The 18,135-nt window shown below is 30.8% G+C and overlaps 1 protein-coding gene across 2 annotated transcripts in view; it reads left to right on the top strand.

Moving 5' to 3' along the window:
* Nucleotides 1–17,801, top strand: part of LOC100208067 (rho guanine nucleotide exchange factor 39) — a 57,902-nt gene extending 40,101 nt beyond the window's left edge. The window contains exons 13-16 of one of the 2 annotated variants that reach the window (XM_065790274.1): nucleotides 52–297; nucleotides 15,083–15,325; nucleotides 15,485–15,537; nucleotides 17,505–17,801. In XM_065790274.1, coding sequence (XP_065646346.1) covers nucleotides 52–297; nucleotides 15,083–15,325; nucleotides 15,485–15,537; nucleotides 17,505–17,559 — 597 coding nt within the window. In that variant the 3' untranslated portion in view covers nucleotides 17,560–17,801. The remainder of the gene's footprint in view (nucleotides 1–51; nucleotides 298–15,082; nucleotides 15,326–15,484; nucleotides 15,538–17,504) is intronic. The other variant, XM_065790275.1, reaches the window with a different exon arrangement.
* Nucleotides 17,802–18,135: the final 334 nt, after the last annotated feature.

Here is an 18,135-nt window from a genome sequence, read left to right as displayed (position 1 = left end):
TAATTAAAATTTGTTAAAAGTTGAAATAAAGATTTTTTTTTTCTGTTGTAGATCTCGAAAAATTCTTCATCAAATCAAATTTCTTCTCGCCAAAAAAAACATAATCAACAAAACAGCTTCTCAAATAATGATGCTAAGGGATTATCATTTTTGCATAATCATCTTCATAACTCATCTATGGACATCGAAAACCATAATTTACAATCATTTAATGACAGTTTATTCTATCGCTTGCATTCGAATAGCGAGGATAGAACTGAATTAGCAGCTAACTCTAATTTATTCACAGAAGACGAAGTAAGTTTTTGTCTAAACATAAAATAAACACATACAGTCACATTCGTGACTCCCATCTAATTACTTGGGTGATTCTCATCTAATCATATGGGTGAATCATATGCATTTATTTAGGTAATTCCAGTGTAATTATGCAGAAGATCCCCATATACAGCTGCAAAAAATAAAATAGCACTACCACCAAAAATTGGTTGAAATTAGAATTTTTAACTATTTTTAATAGTTTGAAAATCTTTTAAATACATATTTAAAAGTAAAATGGCTTATAATTTTTATAAAAAACAAAATATACAAGTTGTAATATATAGTATTCATTTATTAAACAAAAATTCAAAAAAAAAATCAAAAAAACGCAAAAAAAAAAAAAAATAGCACCACAGCTATAATGTGTACTTTAAAATAAGGAAATATTGAGATCAAATTTTGAATTCAATTGTTTTAAACATTTTACAATAAATATTTGTTATTTCTTAACATATTAGTATTTTGTAGCATGACCTTTATTGGCAATGACCGCTACACAATGTCTTGGCATCGAGTTAACCAAGTCCTGACATTGCCTTAGCGGAATTTCGCTCCATGTCTCCTTAACTACATTCCAAAGTGACTCCTTTGTGGTGGGTTTGGCAGCAGCAACCACCTCCGTTATGTCAGCCCACAAATTCTCGATTGGGTTAAGATCTGGCGACTGTGCTGGTCACTCCATAACGTTCACTTTATGCTCCTCAAACCAGTTCTTCGTCTTCTTGCTAGTGTGCTTTGGGTCATTGTCCTGTTGGAACACCCAGAACAACGGCATTTCACAGGGCAAAGCATTCCCATATCATTATACTACAACCTCCATATTTAATAGTTTTCATGGTATATTTTGGATTGTATTCTGTATCCAGCAGTCTTCTGACATACACCCAAGAGCCTTTTCCACCATAAAGCACAATCTTACTTTCGTCTGTCCATAAAACATTCCTCCATTTTTCGAATGGCCAATTTGAGTGTTTTTTAGCAAGCGCAATACGCTTTACAACATGTCTGGCACATAGAAGTGGAACTTTTCTGGGGCTACAGGCTTTTAATCCATTAACTAGCAGACAACTCCGAACTGTTTGTACTGTTGCATCGATGTTAAAGTCCTTTTTCAGCTCGGTAGCTGTTTTAAAAGGTTCCTTTTTAGCCTGTCGGACTAAGCAATTGGCCAGCAATGTTGAAGTAGAATGTTTTTGACCACGTTTTTCAGGCTTATCTTGAAATTTTATGGCATTTCTTATCATTTTATCGGAACACTCAACTAAACGACCGACTTCTCTATAAGATTTCCGTGCTGATATCAACTTTCGGATCAGTTCTCGTTTTTCTGCACTACAATGCTTTCCGCGTCCCATTTTTATATGTAAATGTCTCCTACTAATACGCACTAACATAAAATGAATAAAACAGCAAAAAAAAACCCAGCGCTTGCTATTTTCACAATTATTTTTACCGTTATCAAAGTATTTTACAACAAAAGAGTGTTTGGTGCTATTTTATTTTTTGGTCAGAATTGGCATTTTTGATTAAAATCAAGCAACACAAAGCAGTTTTTTTCCCAAAATGATTTGTTTTAGAAAATAAACATGTTAGCTAATATTTTAAACAGCAAAGCTATAAAAAAATTTTATTTCGCATGGTGTTTTCTTAACAAAAAGGAAAATACGATTAGTGGTGCTATTTTATTTTTCGCAACTGTAGTTACCTGAATCATTCCCATGTAGTTACTGGGGTAATTCATGCTTCTATTGATAAAAAGTAATTTATACACTTAAACTAAAGATTGACAAAATGATGAAATTTTTTTTTTTTTTAGTTTTCTGTTGAAATACAGAGAAATAAAAACCTTATGCAAAAATTTTAATGTTTTTCTAATTTTTTAATTTTTCAATAAACAAACTAGTCTGATGGTTACGCTTTTTTTTTGCTTTATTTGTGTTATTAATTTTATTGATTAATATAAAAATTAAAAAAGAAAGTATAAGATAAATAGAAAGATGACTATGATATAAACACCCTTCTTATGAAGGGTGACTGTGATAAAGATTCCCTTAACCTGAAAGGTGACAAATGAGATAAATGACAATAAGAAGATAAATATTTATGATAATGTATATGTAAAACACTTTTTTTTTATTAAAAAATTGTATGTTATGCCTATTGATTGTATCTGCATTCAGTTTTTTGCAATTTTGTACTTTAATGCTGAATTATTAAAAAGACCAAAAATAGCAAGATCAAGAGTGCATGTTCCAAGACCAAGTCAGGAGTCTCAAGGCCAAGGCTAAAGACTTGAGTTTTGACCTTAATTCAAGGTCAATTATTAACAAAACTGCAGGCAGCTACAAAATGTGGTTTTATTGTTGCAATGCTGCAACAATAAAACCACATGTTGCAAATTTAGACCAATGTAGGGGTAAATAGATTCTATATGTTTCTTAAGGGGTAACTGTATCTTAATGGGTTACTGTATCTTAATGGGTATCTGTATCTTAAGGGGTAAACAGATTCTATCTGTTAACCAGCCTTGCACTCCTTCTTCATCAATTAGGCTGGCGCAGATGTATTTTTAATACATTGTTTCCAGTTTAGGATGTTGAATGCTGGATCTTCTTGACTCAATGCATGTGTTTTGCTTGTGTCTGAGGGTACAGCTTTAAAATTCAGTTTTATAGTTCTGAGGTCGGCTGGCAGTCAGGTTTCCTGAACTCTGTGGTAGCTCTCAGAGAGGCTGATTCCATCAACAGCTGAAAAATATCAAAGTATTAACAGTGCCATGTTGCGCATGGATGGTGTCCCTGTTAGTACTTTTGCTTGCTTTTGTTTGTACTGGTGTGCATTGCGGAGGCCACATTTGGAGCCCTTTGTTATGGCTTAGGGTTTATTAGTAGTAATGAGGCAATTGCTTGGGCTATTAAACAGTGTTCTGAGTACTATCTATGCTTTGAGTCAAGTTCTTCAATCTAATTTTAAAATGAATAAAGTACCAAAAACTATAAAACACAAAAAACCATCATCATCACCAAGTTCTCATTCGCTAATATTCGTGGTCTTCAAAGTAACTTTTCTTCTGTTGAGTCTTATCTCTTGCAAAGTTCACCAGACCTACTTGCTCTTTGTGAGACTAATTTTAGTTCAGCTGTGTCATCTTGCGATCTTAGTGTTGATGGTTATCTTCCTTTAATTCGTAAAGACTCCAATAGTCACATGCTTGGCCTGGGCATTTACATTCGTAGGAATTCACCCATTTGTCGTGAAACTAGGTTTGAATCCACAGACTATTCTTTCATGTGCTTTTGTTTAGCACCACTTCACTCTATTGTCTTTCTCTTTGTTCTATATTGCTCTCCTTCATCTCAAGACTGCACTCTTTTTGATGTTATTTCTGATCACTTTGACTAAGCCCTCTCTCTTTATCCATCAGCTAACATAGTTGTTGTTGGTGACTTTAATGCTCACCACTCTAAATGGCTTGGCTCTAGTGTCAGTGACTCTGCAGGCGTTAAAGCCCACAGCTTTTGCCTTTCACAATCCCTAACTCAAATAGTCAACTTTCCAACTCGCTTTTCTGACAACCCGAATAATTTACCTTCTCTACTCGACTTATGTGTTGTTTCTGATCCTAGTCAGTACTCAGTTTCTCCACATTCACCCTTAGGTACTTCTGATCACAGTTTGATATCTCTAAAACTAATATCTCGTTCTTCTTCGTCACCTGAATCCCCCTATTATCGTACCTCTTACAACTACAGTAAAGCTGACTGGGATTCTTTCCGTGATTTTCTTCGTGATGGCCCTTGGGCAGAAATCTTTTGTCTTCCTATCGACAAATGCGCATCTTACATAACTTCGTGGATTCAGGCTGGCATGGAATCTTTTGTTCCCTCTCAATGATTCCAGGTCAAGCCTCACTCTCCTCCATGGTTTTCTTCACACTGTTGCTGCGATTGCCAATCGAAACCGTTACTTCCATATTTATCAGCAAAACAATTCTCCAGAAAAAAGATGTCTGTTTATTACTGCTGGAAACTTTTGCAAAAAGGTTTTGTCTAACGCTAAAGCCCGCTATTCTTAGGTCATGAAATCTCGTATCTCATCTCAAAAATTAGGCTTACACTTTGTCACCTCACCTTAAGACAAAGCTGAATTGTTTGCTAAAAACTTTTCATCAATATCATCTCTTGGTTCCACTAGTTGCGTTCTACCTGATATTGCCAACAAACAGATTGATCCATTGCTTGACATTCGTATCACTCCAGCTTCTGTATCTGAAGTGATATCCTGCCTAGACTCTTCTACAGCTTGTGGCCCAGACAACATACCTGTTATTGTCTTGCAGAAGTGTTCTCCGGAGCTGTCGTCTATACTCTCAAAACTATTCAACAAGTGCTTATCAGAGTCTTGTTTTCCAGCCTGCTGGAAAGCGGCATTTGTTATCCCTATCTTCAAAAATTCTGGAGAGCGATCTAATTTGTCTAACTACCGTCCCAGTAGTCTTCTTCCTATCATAAGCAAGGTTTTTGAATCTTTAGTTAACAAACACTTAATTTCTCATCTTGAATCTAATAACTTACTTTCTGACCATTAATATGGATTTTGATCTTCTCGTTCTACAGCTTATTTGCTAACAGTAACTTATAGGTTTTATTGTGCATTAGATAAAGGTGGAGTGGTTAAGGCCATCGCTCTTGATATTTCAAAAGGTTTTGATAAAGTTTGGCATGCTGGTCTTCTCCATAAGCTTTCTTTTTATGGTGTATCTGGTAACATCTTTAAGATTATTGAATCTTTCCTTTTTAATTGTTGTATAAAAGTTGTCCTCGATGGACAGCACTCTTCTTCTTATTCTGTAACTTCAGGGGTTCCTCAAGGTACTATCCTTGGCCCTATACTTTTTTTAATTTACATTAATGATCTTCCAGATATTCTAACATCTAAGGTGGTATTGTTTGCTGATGGTACTACCATTTATTCTTGTCATGATAAGAAACCAACACTCTGATTGCTTGGAGGGAGCATTTGAGCTTGAAAAGGATCTCACTTCTGCTACAGCATGGGGCTCATAGTGGCTGGTGAACTTCAATACAGATAAAACTCAATTTTTTTAGGCCTATCGTCCTATATTTATGAACGGTGATGTACTCGATGAGTCATCTACTTTTCATCTTCTAGGATTAACTCTTCCAATCTTTATTGGAAAACATATATCAAATCAGTTGCAAAATTAGCATCTGCTAAAGTTGCATCTCATTATCGAGCTCGTCACTTTTTTACTTCGGATTCTATTCTCTATCTCTATAAATCTCAAATCTGGCCTTGTATGGAATACTGTTGCCATATCTGGGGCAAATCTTCTAATGATGCCCTTTCTCTTAAGACAAGGTGCAAAAATGCATTGTAAACATAGTTGGACCTGCTCTTACAGCCAACCACCAACCATTATCACATCGTCGTAATGTTTCTTCTTTTTCACTTTTCTACAATTACTATAATGGGCACTGCCCTAAAGAGCTAGCGTCTCTTGTGCCATCTACTAAAATAATTCTCGTGTTTCTCGTCATTCAATTAACTCTTATATGTTGTCAGAAAGTTTTTCTGTGTTTTGTTGACAAAAAGTAAAAATTTAAATGCAAGACCGGAATTTTTTTATTTATTAATTGATAGACTGCCTGTTCCAACCAAAGCCTCAATCGATGTAGCAGCAATCCCTTGGGAGTCAGCCTATTTGTCAGTTGGTGTAGCAACACTTTGTTGCGAGTCAGGCAATAAGATAGTCGATGTAGCAACACTCCGATTTACAGTAAAAAAAATAAAAGTAAAAACATTTTATCAAAATAAATAAAAATAAAAACATTTTATTAAAAAAAATAAGAATAAAAACATTGTTTATATTGTTAAAAACATTCAGAATGTTTTAAAAAGATTCAGAATGTTTTTAAAATTATTCTGGTCAAGTAAATTTATATATATATACATGCTATACACACACATATATATATATATATATATATATATATATATATATATATATATATATATATATATATATATATATATATATATATAAATATATATATATATATATATATATATATATATATATATATATATATATATATATATATATACATATATATATATATATATATTTATATATATATGTGTATATATATATATATATACATTAGGGTGATTCAGATTGTATTAGAAAAAAAAAATGTCACAAAAAACATTCTCCTCAAGGTTGCCTGTGTTCCTTTATCACCTAGGATCATGTGTACCAAAAATTAGACTAAAAGAAGCAATTTTAGGGGTTGCCATGTTTTATAAGATGAATTAACCATTGGTAAAATTTTGTGATTTTCTCAAATTTCGCAAATTTGTTTTTTCATTGTTTATTTATTTATAATTTAGAAATTGATAATATGGCAACCACTAGGTCTTCTGCTGAGGTGTGGCTTGTTGGTAAACCTACACAAACTCTGTCGACTGCCAGACTTCCTTCAAGAGGGGATGTTTTTCGGATGTTGCTCTTCCATCATATAGAAGAGAAACAAGAAGTGAAAAAAAGTATTCGGGCAACAATTGAAGCAGTTCTTGTTATATGGGAGAGAGGAAAAATTCCAACTCAAAGAATTGACAATGCGGAAAGAAAGTTAAAAAAACTTTATGACGAATATCTGCTGCTGAAAAAACACCGAGGATCAAAATTGGACAGCTGTCAAATGAAAGAAGGAATTTTCCACGTTGACCTTGAAGAACTTTTTGATATTTCAACCAAGAATGCATCAGAAGTTATGAAAAACGATGAAGATAAAGCATTTTTACGTCAGCAGCAAGAAGATCCATTAAGTTGTAGTATGGCAGGAATTGATCGGAATTTAACAGCTAGGGAGGCACGGAAACGAGTCTGAGAAACTAAAATGGAATTGAGGCGTCAAAGAAGTCAAGCGGAACTGATGGAAAAAACAGAACTCATTTCTTCTTCATCAGCAGTTGACATTGTGAGTGAAAGTAGCTCTAGTTCCTCGGATGATGATGAATATCAGACTCCTTCCGCTTCCAGCACACTGAGCACAAGTGGTTCAACGAAAAAGAAGATGAAAGTTCTAACAAATAATGTTGTATCATCTCTTGATCGTGTTAATATTTCTGATCGCCGTGCACTCTTCGTGGTTGGAACAGTGTCTTAGGCTCTTGGTCACTCGGTAAAAGATTTAGCATTGTCGTACAGCACAATCCGCAGAAAAAAGCGATCTGTTCGTGAAGCGGTGACTACAGCTGACAAGGTTGATTTCTCTCCTGATGATCCACTTCTTCTGCATTGGGATGGAAAGCTCTTACCTGATATCACTGATGGTCAAAAAAAAGTGGATAGAATTGCCATCCTTGTGACTGGTGGTGGGGTGGAAAAATTGCTGGGCGTTCCAAAGATTGATCGAGGTACAGGTGAGCAACAGGCTGATGCTTGCATGAAGGCTCTTAAAGACTGGAAATTGAAAGAATTTGATCGGGGACTGGTTTTTGACACTACTTCATCTAACACTGGGTTGAACAATGGTGCCTGCACAATAATGGAGCAGAATCTTGACCGTAATCTTATATGGATAGCATGCAGGCACCATATGTTTGAAGTCATGCTTTCCACCATTTTCACGACTGCATTTGGAACCAGTGGAGGACCTGAAGTTGGAATTTTTAACCGTTTCCAGAAACAATGGCCAGCAATCAACAAGGAGGTGTTCACTATAGGGAATAAAGAATTTTACAACTGCGATTTTTTTCTCAAACTCCGTGAAGAAATGGTAGTATATTATAGTGAAGCAATTAAAGGTCAACAACCCAGGGATGATTACTTAGAACTCTTGAATTTGTGCCTTATTTTCCTTTGAGGATCAACTACAACATCGGAGTTCAAAGTGAAGTTTTGGGCTCCAGGTGCAACACACAATGCACGCTGGATGGCAAAAGCTATATATTGTTTAAAGATATATTTGTTTCAGGATCAATTTGTTATTACTGCAAAGGAAAAGAAAGGAATAACAGATATAAGTCTTTTTGTGGCATTTGTATACGGACAGTTTTGGAATGAAGCTCCGTTAGCTGAACGAGCACCATTCAATGATGCCAAGCTTCTTCAACGGATTCAAGAATATCCAAATCGTACAATTGCAATTAATGCAGCAAAAGTTTTGCATCGCCACCTCTGGTATTTTTCTGAACATCTAATAGGATTGGCTTTCTTCGATTCCCGTGTCGACAACAACACCAAGAGAGACATGGCAAACAACCTGAAACAACAGCCAAGGCAGAAATCTCTCAAAAGACTTGATGCTGCCACATTCGATTGTCACAGCCCATTGTCTTCCTTCGTCACACAACGCACCGCAGAACTTTTCGATATAATTTTGAAAAATGGAAAAGAAAAAGTTGAATCATTTTCAATGAAAGAATCTTCAGAGTGGGATATGGATTCAACATATCTTGAAATGAAGCACAAGGTTCGTCAAATGAAAGTCGTCAACGATTGCGCGGAACGAGGCATAGCACTTATAACATCCTTTAACTCAAGCGAAAAGATGTTACGAAAGATGAAAACCAAAAGCAGTTTCTTCTTAGATTGGTTGATCTTCACCGGAAGGAATTTCCAGTTGCATCAAAGTCTACCCTGATGAAGATGACTGTTGAATGATGAAGATGATTGATTTATTATTGCCTAGTAATAGTATTTAGTATTTATTATCAATAAGAAATTGATAATAAATAATTCAGTAATATAATATAAAAAATGTAAAAATAAAAAATATTTTTTTTACTTTTTGTAACCTTATACCAAAATGTGACATAACATGGCAACCCCTAAATATCATCCGATTTGATTCAAATTTTGCCCAATAACTACTATTGTCATATAGAACAAGGGCAAGCTTGAGGACAACTAAAGTTTTGAACCTACAAATTTTGCATCACCCTAATATACATATACATATATATATATATATATATATATATATATATATATATATATATATATATATATATATATATATATATATATATATATATATATATATATATATATATATATGCAATTTTGAAATGTATTCTACAAAATAGAGCTTAATGTTCTTGAAAGAACAAAGCAATTATAAATTAGTAGAAAAGCACTTAACAAATTTTTTTTTTATTCAACACTGTGTTTCATCAATAAAGATTCATCAGAAATTTTTTTTTCTGATGAATCTTTATTAATGAAACACAGTGTTAAATTAAAAAAAAAATTTTTGTTAAGTGATTTTTTACTAATTTATATATATATATATATATATATATATATATATATATATATATATATATATATATATATATATATATATAATTATATACAGTGGTGGCACAAAGTCATGACCACACGCATATTTTGATCTCTCTAATAGTGTACTTAGGCAATAATAACTATTTTTTGTAGCGATTTTAACTCGGAAAATTTTTTTTTGTTATTACAATTACTCTAGTTTTTGTTAATTACTGTTCTGTGTTTATTTGATCAGAAATAGTTGATCTCAGTTTGGTAAGTTTAAGATTGTTCTAGCATGGTTTTAGTAGATATTTACTTGAAATTAATGTATTATCACTTGACTACATATTGTACCGAAACGTGGAGCTAATATTGAGAATAAATTAATTAGATTTAATTATAATTATAATTAGCAGTGCTAATTAGGAATAATTAATCTTAATTAGCTATAATTAACAATTTTTTGAACCTTTTTAAGTTTTATTGTGTTTCTAACCATTTTTTGTTGTTAAATAATGATTGAAATCATGTTTTCTTTCATTAAACAAACATTTTATTATTTTTGTATTCTAATTTTGGAGAACATTGTGTATGCCATGTATTAGAAGCTATCAACTGAGCAACGACTGAAGATCATTATGCTTAAACAAAGCATTTTTTACAAAGATATTGCTGAGCAAATGAAAATTGGACTGTCAACTGTTACCAGTACAGCCAGAAAAGCGAAAGACACCGGTACACTGGCAGAAAAGAGCGTGTTGGACGATCTTGTAAAACTTCTGCAAAGCAAGATCGGCTTTTGGTTTGGGCGAGTTTGTCCACTCGTTTTGCCACGGCTTCAGATTTTGCAAGCTACATGGGGAAAAACCATGAAGTTCATCTGGCAGCAAGGACAGAATTGCTGAATTGACAGAATTGAATGGGAGAATTGCTGCGAAGAAGCCTTTGTTGCAACCTGATAACATCGCGAAAAGAAGAGGATTTGCAAAGATGCACAAAACCTGGGCTGTCGCACAACTGTATCTCAACTGTTTTCTGTAGAGCTAAAAGAGCTTATGTGAGGAGAAGAGTTTGTGAGCGATTCAGTCCTCTGTGTGTAGCTCCCACAGTAAAGCATGGAGGAGGCTCTCTTATGGTATGGGGTTGCATGTCAGGATCAGATGTAGGTCATTTATATCGTTGTATTGACACAGTAAACCAGGATAAATATTTGGAAATATTAAAAACACAAATGAAACCATCAGCAAATAAACTATTTGGTAAAAACAATTTTTCTTTCAACAAGACAATGCTCCTTGCCACAAAGCTAAGAAAGTAATGGAATATCTCAAACCTAGTCTTTTAGTCAGAATTTCTTATGTTTTATTAGTGGCTCTTATTACTGACAATGCAGAGTCATTTTTATTTCAATCCGGTGCTGTTTTATTTTATATTGTGCCAAAAATGAATAAAATTCTCTTGTTTTTCAACTGTGGTCATGACTTTGTGCCACCACTATATATATATATATATATATATATATATATATATATATATATATATATATATATATATATATATATATATATATATATATATATATATATATATATATATATATAAAAGCCCATTTTTCTTAAAACCAAATACAGATGATGTATTTAATAATAACCAAGGTAATGATAATTACAGATTTAAAACAAAAAAATACCCTTCCTTTTATACCTGATTTGTAAAATTTTGATTATTACTTATTGCATTTAATAAAAACAATAAAGTTTCACCCTATAAAAAACAAATTTCAAACAGAATTAAAGTTAGATGTTAAAAAAATTAAATGAAACCCTAATACTTTGGCTTTTGCTAATAAAACAAATGACATTTACCAATTCACAACAAAAAACTATGAAAAAATTTTAAGCGAAAATATTACTAGTTTTTATGAGAAAGCCCTTAAAAGTTTGGAAAATGCAATTAATTTATAAGCGCAAAGCATTGCTAAAAAATAAACCTTGATAATAGAATCACATCAACTGCCCCTGCCCAAGCCTTCGTAACACTAAAAGACCATAAACCAAATTTTCAAAACAAATTTCCTTGTAGATTATTGGCTCTCTCAAAAAGTGAGATCGGACATGTAAGTAAAATTAAATTGAACAAAATTAATAATATTCTTAGAAATAAATTAAAATTGCAACAGTGGAAAAATACCACTGATGTTATAAATTGGTTCTCCATAATCGAAAATAAAAATGACTGTACATTTATTCAATTTGACATTAATGATTTTTACCCCTCATTAACAGCAGGTATTTTAGATAAAACAATTGAGTTTGCAAAAAGCCACATAGTTATTCCTGAAGAAACAATCCCTATAATAAAACATTGTAGAAAAACCTTACTTTTTTTTAATAAGGAAACTTGGAAAAAGAAAAACATACATGACTGCTTTGATATAACAATGGGTAGTTATGACGGAGCAGAAATTTGTGAATTTGTTGGACTATATATTTTAGATTTATTAAGTAAAATAATCAATATAAAAGACTTAGGCCTTTATCGCGACAATGGTTAATTAGTAATGCATAAAAAATCTGGTCCACAGCTCAATAAAATTAGAAAAAATATTATAAAATTTTTTTAAAATATTGGCTTTCAAATCGAAATAAACATAAATTTAAAAATTGTGAATTTTCTTGATGTCACATTTAACCTATCTAAAAATTCAATGCCTTTCAAAAAATCAAACGATGAATTATAGTACATTACTATTAACTCAAATCATCCACCTCAAGTTCTAAAGCAAATCCCAATTTCAATTAATAACAGGCTAAACCAAAACTCCTTTAAGGAAAATGTATACAATTCCTTCAAACGAATATTTGAAGATGCCTTTAAAAAAAGCGGTTTTGAAAATTTTGAACTAAAATTTGACCTTAAAAAAAGAATACAAAAAAGCGAAATAGAACTAGAAATGTAGTTTGGTTCAACCCCCCATAGAGCAAAAATGTTTTCACTAACATAGGAAAAGTGTTTTTAAAATTGGTCGTTAAGCATTTCCTGCCCTCTAATAAATTACATAAAATTTTTAATTATACAAATACAATTAAAGTTAGCTACAGTTGCACAAAAAATATGGAAAGAATTATAAAAGATCACAATAATGCTTTGATCACAATAATGCTAAACAAAAAAGAAATCCTAAATGAAAAAACTACAGAAAATTGTAATTGTAAACAAAAAAAACAATTGCCCAATGAGTGGAAGTTGTTTATCAAAAAATGTGGTATATAAATGTGTTGTTTCCTCTAAGAATGTACCTGATAAACAATATATTGGCATAACAGAGGGTGAATGGAAAAAACCTTTTGCCAATCATAAGCATTCTTTTAAAAATAAAAAGTATTCAAAAGACACCATGCTATCAAAGTATATATGGTAATTAAAAGGTAATAATATTGATGATTTTATACTGAATTGGTCCATCCTTAAAACAGCTACTGCACACAACAATATTTCCAAAAAATGCATACTATGCCTACAAGAAAAGTTTGAAACAATTACATATGCACGAAAATAAGTTTCTCCTAAAAAACTATAAAAATAAATGAGCTCAAATAATAGTTACATTAAATCCCCTTTTTAAAATTTTTTTTTTAAAAAGCATAAGTTATCATTTCTAAAGAGTTCTTTTTATAATAGTGTCAGCAAATTCCACAAATGTGTGAAAATTTACAGTAGTTAAAACATTTGTGACTTCCTGTAATTTAAATTTTGGTATAAATTGAAGTTTTATTAATTTGATCATTCATTTCTGATGAGTCCTTATTGATGAAACACAGTGTTAAATGAATAAAAGTTTTGTTAAGTAATTTTCTACTCATTTATATATATATATATATATATATATATATATATATATATATATATATATATATATATATATATATATATATATATATATATATATATATATATATATATATATTATATATATATATATACATATATTCAAAATCATAAAAAATAAAATTTTTGTGGTTATATTAACTTTTAAATAATCTTTAGTTTATTCATGATAATGAGACAGAATTTTTAACTTCAGTGCATTTACCATAGTAAGCAATATTTTTTTATTTGCTTAATGCGCCTAAAAAGAAAAATTATAAAATAATAGTATTTATAAAACACGCAAGAATGTTCTGAATTCAATTGAAAAAGTATTTATAAAACACGCAAGAATGTTCTGAATTCAATTGAAAAAGGTCAGAGCCATTTTTTAGAACAAACTGTAAATTTAATTGTCAAAATATAGGAATGTATATACATATATACCACTATAAATTCATGTTTAGATAAGCATGGTGGCATCTCACTAAAGTAACCTGCTCCCGTCTGCTGCCACAAACAAGTGCAGCTACATCGACTGAGGGTTTGGCACGGGGCAACAATCTTTTCTTTCATTGTTCTTTGTTTTCTTCAAACAATTAATAGTTAATGTGCCTTATTGACTATAGCTGCCAGCGTCTTGGGGGGGGGGGGGATTGGGATAAATAAAATTAAAAAAATTAACTGCATTTTAAGGGTCGTTCATAAATGATGTCAGTGTTTTTTCTTGGTTTTTCACCTCCGTTTTCCACTTTGTCAAAGAGTCAATTTTTGACTGATCCCCCTTTGAAAATTATATCAGATTTTGTTACCCTCATTTCTCTAAAAATTAAAACTAAAAATGCTTTTACTATTTTATTTTCTGTTTACTATTTTTATTGTGATATTATTTTTCATGATATCGATTTTTTTTGAAAATCTGCTCAGATGGTGTAAATATAAACTTTGAAAAGAAAAAAAAAGGTTTTTAAAGTTGACATCATTTTGACACTTTTCAGCACCCTTTCTTCTGTCACATCATTTATGGATGGGCCTCAAATGAGCAGACAAATAAATTATGGTTTTAATTCCAATTGTTTATATAAGTTTTCTAATATTTACTAATCTTAGTATACAAAGTGGTTTTCAAGATTGTTTACAATACAGTTGAGTAGTATTACACTGTTTAGTATTACACTCCTCTCCTCCTCAACTCTCCTCAACTCCTCTTGCAGTTTTATTGATGTTTTTATTGAGTTAAACTTTTTGTCAAAAGCTGTAGTAATAACTATTTTTATCATATTGAAGTTGATGTCTGGTGCATCTACAATTATGATGTTTCATGGTCTTTTAAGTATTATGGTGCCCCACTTTCCCCTGTATAAAGATGCATAACAAAAAGTGACAAATAGCTAAGCGGGCCTCTACCTCTGCCTCTCATCTATATAGCTGAGCTAAAATCTCGCTTGACTTTTTTTTTTTTTTTTTTCAATGGAACTTTAAAAAAAAACAATAAAAGAACGAATAAGTTTCTATGTGAAATTTTAACTAGTTATTAGGCATCTTAGTTTGTTATATGCCAAAAAATAAAAGAATATCTTAAAATGTTAACTTTAGGTTTTTATTAGTACTCGATTAAGCTCCGTAACATCAGCAAATACACGGTTAAATTCTTTGTCATCAAAATCTACTGACTCTCGTAAATCATCTATTGGCAAGATTAACTGGTCAGTAACTGAACCTAAAGCGATTGAATGTCGGCCATCAATTCACTCAGACGATCAATATGGGAAAATAGGTTGCTCATCTGTGAAACGTATGCTTAGACAGAGTCAAAATAAAAATATATATAGTAAAAAGGTTTGTATTAAAAATAAATGTTAATGTTTTTTTTTACTTATTATAAATAATGGTTAATTAAAAATTAAAGTCTTGCATTATAATAATAACTCTTATACTAAGACGTAATTAATATAGAATTGTTAATACTTTTTTATATTGTATTATACTCATTTTTAGGTGCTAAATGAACATAAGGATGGAAGTTTCCCCGATGCTAAAAATGAAATAAGGTATTTTTTACAAACTCCAATAACTGTTCTATTTTTATTTATATATTTCTAAATTATATTTAGTGGATCACTTCCTTGAATGAGACGATAATTTCTTTCTATGAAACCTCTAGCTCTGTAACATTTATCTAGAAGATATTGCTCATATTTTTGAATCCCATACTTTCGTATGCCGGCAAATCTAACAATGCTCCATGAAAAGTACATTGTACCTCGCTCTATACGAGTTGGTCTCATATCTAGTAAATCATCAAATATATCTATTTTAAATATTTTTTTTATTTGACCATATGGAATATCATTAAATCTTTTAAAATAATGACCAGTTATGCGTCTTTTGATGCGATGTTTACCAAAAGTCATTATAGGCGGATGTTGACTTAATGCTGCCCACACCATTAGCCACGTTGGTAGAACTACGTTTTTAACTTTACTGAAATAGCGTGAGTATATTAACGCACCTAACAGTAGTCTGGAACAATACAAGAGGCGATATATGTCATAGTAGCTAGGGAATTTTCCAACTGTTGTCAGGTAGACATTGAAATCTTGTAAACAAAGAGATTTCCATTTTTTATTAAATGATATGCAGCTGTAGTACATAAATCTACATGTACACGCGAGCTTAGTCAAAGTAGGTGCATCAGAATATGATAAGATTAATAGCAATGCATCATGTGGTATCTCTAACAAATATATTATACAAGTATATATATATATATATATATATATATATATATATATATTTATATATATATATATATATATATATATATATATATTTAAACAACTTTAAAAAGTATTCTACAAAATAGAGTGCGCAATGTCCTTAAAAGAACAGAGCAATTATCTACTAATTTATATATATAAATATATATTTATATATGTATGTATGTATTGAGATAAAATGATGTAAAAAACGTCCAAAAAACGTTTTAAAATGATACCGTCCCCACTGGGATGTATCCTCTAAGAATATTTTAACAAAATATTTTTAATATTAATTATTTCAACAAATCCAAACAGCAAATAAAAATGAAAATAACTTGGTTCTAATTAAAAAAAAAACGATTCTAGTTCAGCATTTATTGAAAAATACTCTTATCAATTTAAAATTTGAAATCGGTTTTAATTTTATTTTCTGATTAGTTACATTACCTGTAATAGTGACGTTATTTTCTTGTCTTTCGCTTACTTGTCTATCGCTTTTTTGTATTTTTTTGTACTCAAGATGCAACTCTGTAATAACTTGCTTTTGCGAAAAAAAAATCAAGTTATTGCTATCATGCATATTTGTTTGTGCATGCATATTCGATTTTCCTTTTCGATTGTTTGGTGACAGCCAAAAAGTCTTTACGAATTTGACGTCACAAAGATGACGTTTATTTCACAAATAATTTTGCTGTAAGAAAGATATTTTCATTTTTTGCTTCTGTTTTTATTCTAAATTATGTTGTTCAATACAATTTGTATTTGATAATAATATTGGTTCGGGAAAGCAACAGCTATATATGAATTTCGCTTTTCAGGTCTAAAGTTTTTGTTCAGTGCTTTAGCTAATTAGCTAGCCACATAAATAATAAAATAGAGTGAAGTTGTTGTATATTAATGCACTCTTCAAACACGTTTTATTTAAGGCATTAAACTCTGTACCAAATTTGTAGTGTACCAATAAGAAAAGGTATGCGCTAAGAAATTTCGAGTAATTGGCGGAATTTATTTTTGCGTTTAAAATCATTTTTTTTTTATATTTATTGTTTGTATTTTCATATTTATGTTGCGATTTCGACCCTTAATTTGCAAAAAAAAATTAAATATTAAAGCGATTAAAACTCGACAAAACGTAAAAATATTTATGCAGAAATATCCAAAATTAATTGTATGCGTAATATTTTGATTATTACGCCTAGGTAAGTGAAATTCAAATACATCAACTTTTTATCAATCATGTATTTTATTTACTTTAGGGAACTCAAGGAGACACCAAACAAATTGTCCCCTAATTCATGTGTACTTATGTGATTGGGTTAATCTCGCTGTTTCGTTTTTCTATTTATTTGCTTTTGGAAATATTTTTATATTAACTGCGTTAAAGAAGTTTTGAAATAAATTCCCCTGACAATTCCCCCCTTCATATTTTATATGTTTTCGGTTTAAATATGTCTTATATATGTGACTTATTTAATATGAAGTTTTTAATATTTCATTGTAATTGGTTTATTATTTATTTTTTTAATAGATTTTCTAGTATTTGCGTTTGAAAAGAGGTGTTATTTGATATATATTATATAAGTTGATAATTATATATTTTCTTTATATATATATATATATATATATATATATATATATATATATATATATATATATATATATATATAACAATCGTGTAGTGTCACGCTTAGGTTTTATCAAAAGTTTTGTGTGCCTAAATAATCTCTAAAAAAATTTTTTAATTTTGTAATGTGAGGAAGCTCAAGAGCTGCATCATAAAAGCATTTTTTATTGTATTTTTTATAAAATAAAAAGTAATGTCTGTTTTGTCGTTTTTAAATGACCAATAATGCGCTTTTTTGTTTTATTATACAAAATGAGTGATCA

This window comes from Hydra vulgaris, chromosome 02, assembly GCF_038396675.1.
Source record: "Hydra vulgaris chromosome 02, alternate assembly HydraT2T_AEP".
Taxonomy (NCBI): Eukaryota; Metazoa; Cnidaria; class Hydrozoa; order Anthoathecata; family Hydridae; genus Hydra; species Hydra vulgaris.
Note: the sequence above shows the minus strand (reverse complement) of the source record. Positions and strands in the feature narration are given on the sequence as shown.